The 7,602-nt window shown below is 39.6% G+C and overlaps 1 protein-coding gene across 1 annotated transcript in view; it reads left to right on the plus strand.

Moving 5' to 3' along the window:
* TMEM30A (transmembrane protein 30A) overlaps positions 1-7,358 on the plus strand; it is an 80,635-nt gene extending 73,277 nt beyond the window's left edge. Inside the window, exon 7 of the mRNA XM_029595610.1 lies at positions 4,317-7,358. Within this exon, the coding sequence (XP_029451470.1) occupies positions 4,317-4,510 (194 nt within the window). The 3' untranslated portion in view covers positions 4,511-7,358. The remainder of the gene's footprint in view (positions 1-4,316) is intronic.
* The last annotated feature ends 244 nt before the right edge of the window (positions 7,359-7,602 follow it).

The following is a 7,602-nucleotide window of genomic DNA, read 5'->3' on the forward strand; positions in this document are numbered from 1 at the left end:
TGTATGTGGGTGCATGGAAAATTACTTCTATATTTTATAACCTGCGTGCAAATGATATGCGAGCCACACGAGTTCGTACTTATCCGGAAAAGTGGCACTTACTTGGATAAATTCCAATTTATGTGGCTGTGTAGTGGCACTTAGCCAGAGAAGTCTGAACTGGGCCACTTGTCCATCTAATTAGCACTTTTCTGACTTAGCTGGGTATATAAGATAGCTGAATAAGTCTAAAAATGAAAAATTATATCCGGATAAATTCAAATTTGCCCATCTAAGTAGTGGCAAAGGTGCTACTTTAATGGATAAATTGGAATTTAGTCTGATAAGTGTGGGAAAGCAAATGTTGCTTATCTGTAACAGGTGTTCTCACAGGACAGCAGGATGTTAGTCCTCACATATGGGTGACATCACAGGATGGAGCCCAATCATGGAAAACTTCTGTCAAAGTTTCCAGAACTTTGACTGGCCCCCTAATGGACATGCCCAGCATGGCACCAACCCTGCATCCAGCAGGAGTCCCCCTTCAGTCTCATTTTATAGCTACAGGCAGTGCCGAAAAATAATATAATAAAATGTTACGAACCCAACACCGCGGGGCGGCGGGCGGGTTTCGTGAGGACTAACATCCTGCTGTCCTGTGAGAACACCTGTTACAGGTAAGCAACATTTGCTTTCTCACAGGACAAGCAGGATGGTAGTCCTCACATAGATGTTTGCATGCTAGCTATCACAATATTTCCTGTGAGGAATTTATCAGATTTGAAAAAAGCATTTGTACATTGAGATGACACAAGGAGAAAAGAGATGGCAGGTAGATTGTCACAGCATTCCCTCTGCCAGTTCAAAGGTTCAGAATTATATTGTCACTCATCAATATCTGCTGTCATCTTATTGATAAGAAAAAAATGTAATACTCAAGCTTGTGTTTTGGGGTTTGCTGTGACTAGAGAGAATATTATAGTATTGTTTTGTGTAGTTAATAAACAAATTGCCTGCACAGCAGTAACTTTACAGAGGTCTCGTCACTAAATTGGTTGAAAGGATTATATTATGTTTTTAAATTTGAATTTCTTTCATGGTTAAGATTTTTTTCTCTATCATCAAACAGGGATGAATTCGAAATGACGTGGGTGACGTCATCTAGCAGGACTGAACAGACACTTCTCTCTAAGAGCTTTTGCTCTACCGATCATATCTAGTACAGCTGTCCAGCAGTTCTCTGATCCCTTTCGGATCAGATCCATGCTTTTTAACTCAAGAAGGATGTCTGTTTCATCCACACATTCCCTCCCTCCCTTTCTTGACAGCTTGAATGTTGAATGCTCAATGATCGTCGAGTTGTCCTTACCCAAGAAGTTTGAGGGCATTTTAGTGTCTGCCAGGAAACCATCAACTAGAAGAGCCTACAGATTTAAATAGAAACTGTTCTCCACATGATGCCAACACAGTTCCTTAGATCCATTTGCATGTGAATCCAGAGTGTTACTGAACTATTTGCTCTCTTTTTCTATGTCAGGTCTAAGCACCTCATCAGTGAGAGTATACCTCAGTGCCATAGTAGTTAAGCTTGCTCTTGTTTTGAGTAGGTAATCTCCATTCCATACTCAAAAGCTCATGCCTCAAATTGTTTAGTCTATAAGGTGCCACCTGCCTTTTGTCATTTTTGCTACACCAAACTAACAAGGTCATTTATCATTTTGCGTTAGGGCCTTAACGCTTGTTGCGCACTCTACCTAACTTGTTTGAAGCTAGGTAGAGAGTACATTGTACAAATCAACTCTTCTTGTGCCTTTCATCAATTGAAATGGCAGAGAATCTTCAGTGATGTGTCTTTTCCTGTGAGCAGGAAAATTAGCCTAACCACATCCCCTTTTTTATCTTGGGCACTATTTACGCTTTATTTTATTCCATTTTGATAAATCTAGGGGCAACACGGCTGACTCTCTGAAGATGAAAGGCTTATAGCATACTAAATCTCCAGTTGTAAAATTCACCTGTTCCAGGGGATCTAAAACTGATAAAGCTGCCATTTGAACCATTGGAATCTGCTTCTCTCAGTCATGTCAGCCGAAAGAGTCAGTGAGTTCAGGCTTTAGTTAATTACCCTCCTTATATGCCTTTCTTCCTAAATAAGCCATCTGTGCTCAAGTCTCCTCAATTTCTCGCACATAGTAGAGGAAAAGCTCTGTGCGCTTAGAGAGAAGGGTCTGTTCAGATCCTCCAGTTGACATCCCCCACATCCTGCTGACTACAGGTAACACCATTTATGATAAGCAAACTTGTATATTTAGTAAAATTTGGTTACACACTTTAAATACAAAATATTAAAGTGTGGTACAGTGGGAAGAAAGTGACAATATCTGTGAGGTCCATATTCAGAGAACCGGTCTGGATAAACTTCTCCGCCTGACTTTGGAGGTATATTCAATACTGAAACCACACAACTGAATAAAGCCGGCTGTCTTAAAGTTAGCCGGCTAGCTATAGCTACCTAACTTTAGGACAGCTCTTTGACCTGATCAGACATTGCCAACTAAGTCATCCGGCTAACTCTGAATATTGGAATTAACTGGTTAACTTAGCCGGCTAACTCAGTTTCTCCCAGTTATGCCCTCCGAACGCCCTTAATTTAGCCGGATATGTGCCTAAATGTTCATTTTACTGGCTAACTGCTTTTGATTATGGACCTCTGTTTTTTTTTTTAAGTGATTCTGGGATTTTGTTTTTAATTTATTTAGTAGAGGATAATTGTGTACTTGTGTTCTACAGGTAGTCCCACTTGTCATATGCGCTATGTATGCTGTTTTGGGAAAGTTATACGCACACACCTCTATATGAGAGATGTGCTTTGTGGGCCAAGAGTTACAGGAATATCTCTTTTGAGATTCAGACTCTTGGTGCCAACAAGTTGCCACAGTAGCAGCAGCCACTTCCCCCTTCCTCCCTGGAACGTGAGCACAGCACCTCCATGAGGTGCTTAAGTCCTGTCAGACAGAAGCTGTAACATGTCTCCTCAGCTGCAGTACTGTCACTGAGCCACTGGGCTAGAAGCAGCTGCATGGACCAGCTGATTTTGTCATTTATCCAAGTGCCTCTTCTCCAGAGTCTCCACATGCCCCTTTTCCATCCTATGGTGTAAGCTCATGAGAAACCTCTGAAGCGGCTTGCATTCCACGTGTGATGTGTATGTGTTAATCCTTTCTACACTTTCATCTTCGGAAGAATTGGTTTAAAATGTCGATTAATTTCCAAAGCAGCTACGTAGGCAGATGTAATAAAACCTATGCTAAAATCGGTTAGATTTTAGAATGGATTCTGTTCAGCGCATATGTAAAAACCGCAGTCCCCATGAATTGAAGGGGATGTGCAAATAAATCAAGAGTTAAAAAAAAAAAAAAAAAAAAAAAAGTCCCCTGATCTCACTGATTGGAGCTCCCTCCCTCCTGCTTGGCATGACCAGGTTGGCCTGGCAAGTTCTCCCTCCCTAGGATGCCAAATCCCCTCCCTCTCATCTATTAAAAAAAAAAAAAAAAAAAAAAAAAGTCCAGGGCAGGATCCAGGTTAGGTCTAGTCTGGGTCCCAGCCCCCTCCCTCTCCTCTTAAAGAATCCAGCCCTCCAAATCCCCACCACCCCTGCCAGAGAAGACCTTGCCACTTCCAACAGAGCTGTTTTCTCACTGGCAACCAATTGGTCCCTCCACTGTCAAGTCAGTGAAAGGATCAATCTCCTTTCAAAATTCTGAAAGGGCAGCCTTCTGAAAGGGGATTGTCCTTTCTCTGACAGTGGAGGGACCGGTCAGCAGACAGTACAGGACTGAATAAATTAATAAAGCCCGTTACTCTGCACTTTGCATCAGATATGCTAAGCTTGCCATGGGTTCTTTAGCACAGGTTTTTTTTAGCTAAAGCTCTTATTGCATACCTGGGCAAGTTTAGTACCGAAAAACCTGTGCTTGAACATGAGTAAACTCCCACTGAGGACTCAGCACGGCTTATTACTAAAGTAACTGGTGATGTCACAATTTAATTTTTGTGTAGACATTCATTACGGGAAGTGTGACTTCCATCCACCTTGATTTGATAACCGCAGGCAGGTTTTGCACAACTGCTGCAAATCTTCAGATTAGTAAATTTCATTGTATTTCTGATGTCATGCCTACTAAGTACAGTGCTTTGTTTGCATGCTTCCAGTGTAAATAGTTGCTTATTTTTTAGTAAAGTAATAGTGATAGAGTGCTTTCAGAATGCTTGAGCAATGATGGAGGTTTTATGGCAATGGTAAAGCACCAGAATGACTTTTCCTATACACTGTTCAGATTACCCTGTACATATCTTTGATGGCCGAAAGCGGATGATATTGAGTACCATCTCTTGGATGGGAGGAAAAAACCCCTTCCTGGGAATTGCATACATCACAGTTGGTTCTATCTGCTTCTTTCTAGGAGTAGTGCTACTCATCATTCATCATAAATATGGAAACCGCAGCAATAATGCCGATCTTCCAAACTAATCTTTCATTAAATGTACCTTATTGCACGTGCATCAACGCAAGTCCAGAATGGACCCAACAGTTGTGTGCTAGAATGCTTGCTTTCTGTCTACTCCGTACATGTCACTTCCAAACAAGAAAAAATGTGCACTGTTTATTTAAGTGATTTGTTCCATTCACTGTGGATTATCCTGTAAAATAAGCATAACAAAATTAGCTATAATCATCAATGTTGTAGTGGCACTATTAGCTTTGTAATATTTGTTGGCCTCCTGCTGGACAGGCCATTGGATGCAATATAGTTCCCCTACCAATCACTTTCAACATTCGCTGTTGGTTGGTTGTACTTTTTGTTGTAATGGTTTCTCCAAATCTGTAAAGACAGGTTTGTAAAGAAAAGGACATGTAAAAACATTTATGGTGAGCCTCAGGCTAGTCCTGGAATGGATAGGGTCATTGTAGTGAAAGACAAAAGGCAGAATACTTGAAATCTTCGAATGATGATGGTGTTGCTGTTCAGTGAGTGGAATGTGCTAGGTTAGCTCCATTCTCTCTCTTAAATGCCTGGTATCTTCAGGATGTAAAATACTTCCTTTACCAAGCCCATCTTTGACTTCAGAAATTACTATATATATTATCTATATATATTATCTAAGCTTCTAAGATGAGAGTCAACATGTACCTAAATGTACAGAAGTATCACTTTTAAAAGCCTTATTTAATTCTGTATGGTTTACCGATCAAACTCCATCACCGTTTTTAGATATTTGCTGCTTTCAAAGTGCTGGCAATGAATCCTTTTCTTGAATGTCTCTACTTAGGCTGGCCTACCTGGTGGGCTGCACCAAATGTGTGCAGAATTGAGCGTGGTCTGTTTATGGACCGTAGGCTAAAGGGAAACTGCTGTGTGTCTCGCAGCGTACCAGAGGCCTGACTTCTCTCTTTCTGTCCCTGCTAGACATAGATAAAAGGACTGAAGGCAGGATGAGCTTGGTTCCAATTACTCAGCAGTACACCTCTGCATTAGAGGCAGTAGGTTTTAAAGCTGGCCATGCATAGGTAGGTGTTCTAGATTCTGAAATGTCCGCTGCCAAGCATGAATGTTTCACTAAGAGACAGCAGCACTTCTTTCTTCCTGGTTGTGACTGCAACACATACACTGATTGAGCTTGTTACAATAATGCCATTTCAGTTTTCTAGGTATGGTTCAAGTAACGTTTTGTGTGTCTGAAATTAGGATAGAAATACACACAACTTTCTTTTCTTTTGCTTTAGTTGTAAAATTTCAGGCCTTGCATTCCATAGGCAATGTGGAGATCTTAAGTAATTTATAAGTTATAATGTATATGGTGGAGGTTATTCTATGTGTAATTGGTGTGATCAATGATGTGCATATTCAATATTGAATTTATTCTGTACCTTGTTAGCTGTGAGAATTATTTTATTCTTGACATATAAATCTGAAGGGTTGTTTTTTTTCTCTTGCTGAAAACATCATACAGCTTTAAGCATTGAATTAAGTGATAGTGGCTTCATTGTTTTTACAAATTGTGTTTTAAGTTACTACTGAAAATTGCACTTCTCATTAATGCAGAATAACCAAAATCTTGCTGCTGTTCACTTTTTAATAATTCAGTCCGTGGTCCTTGTTGCTAACCCAGATGATGTACTGCATGCTTGACAGCAGGGTGGCAAGCTCTCTGAAAACTTCCGGTCAGATTTTCTTTCTGGTTTTCAACAGGCATTGCATTGGCTAGACTCCCTGCCTTCAAAACGAGGTGGCCCAGGGCCACTTATAGATTTGAAAGCCGATTGAGTAGGTCAGGTTATGGTCACCAAATTCTGTTACACAATTGTTAATGCATGCTTCTGTTTTGGTAAGTTTGCTGCACATTTTTTTTGTAAATAAAAAAGAGGGTCTTGCAACAGATTTATTTTTTTTTTTGAGGGGGGGGGGGGTAGTTTTCCGAGTAACAATTCAAACCTGTTTTACTTTAATATCTATTAAGAAACATGTGTAAGGAAAAGCTAGATGGACCAGGAATTCATAAGAATAACTTTTTTTTTTTTTTTGTCTTTGACAAAAGGATTTTAAAATGATTTTCTAAAGTGTTCCTGTAAAAGGGGCACGTCATGTGGAACGACCTCTTTCAACAAATTCTGTGCTTGGAAGCATTGTTCTGAGTTGTTGGTGTATCCTCTGGTGCTTTTGGAAGGTTTTTCAAGTGCTATGTACCAATCATTAAGAAATGAAAAATTCATATTTTATAAGCTGTTTTGCAGCACCCATCTGTACAGTAATAAAACCTGGGAACCTGTTATAGTTTTGCTCTCTCCGGTCAGTTATGTATTACGGTATGTACTGTTACCATTAAAGTAATAACATCAGTAAACAAATTGAACAAAAGGCTTCCAATCATTGAATGGGTTGAAAGCAGTGTTTTAAGAGAATGTCAGGGAACAAATTAAAAGTGGGGTTTTGTGGGGCAAGGCGTTTGTAATAAGGTCCCCGCAGAGTCTACTTCTGTGTGTTAATGAAGCAAACTGGGATTTGGATCTTGCAAATGTCCATGAAGCTGAATAGGAAAGAACATTGCTTTTCAATCACAGTGACATTTTTAGCTCCACCTTTCAATTTGATTTACTAAACAAATAGAAAACACGGGTACTTTGCAAAACGCAAGTCCCTGTCTATTGTCAAATGGATCAATTTGTTAACCTCGGTGCTAGAGTATAGTTTATTAACTAATGATGGCATTTGTTTATGATTTTGTTCAGTTTGTTCACATCTTTTTAATTTTGGTTTATAGAAGTTGCTCCATTATGCAAATGTTTTTGTTTCCAGGTAATAAAGATAATAATAAACTAATATTCAGTGTCTGTTCAATATAATAAGCATTTCAGTTGACTAACTCAGTATCTATAAACACAAGCTACATTATACTTGAAGCCACCAGCACTCTGCCTTTATACAAGAAATTGAAACTATAAACTCTTTGAAGAGAATGCTGAAATGGCAGTCGGATGGTAAGTGGGGGAATACCCTTGATATTGTGACAGCACTAGTTCTGCTTTCTTCAGTTTCTGTTCGTTATTTGACCTAATTTTTAGAG

This window comes from Rhinatrema bivittatum, chromosome 3, assembly GCF_901001135.1.
Source record: "Rhinatrema bivittatum chromosome 3, aRhiBiv1.1, whole genome shotgun sequence".
Lineage (NCBI taxonomy): Eukaryota > Metazoa > Chordata > Amphibia > Gymnophiona > Rhinatrematidae > Rhinatrema > Rhinatrema bivittatum.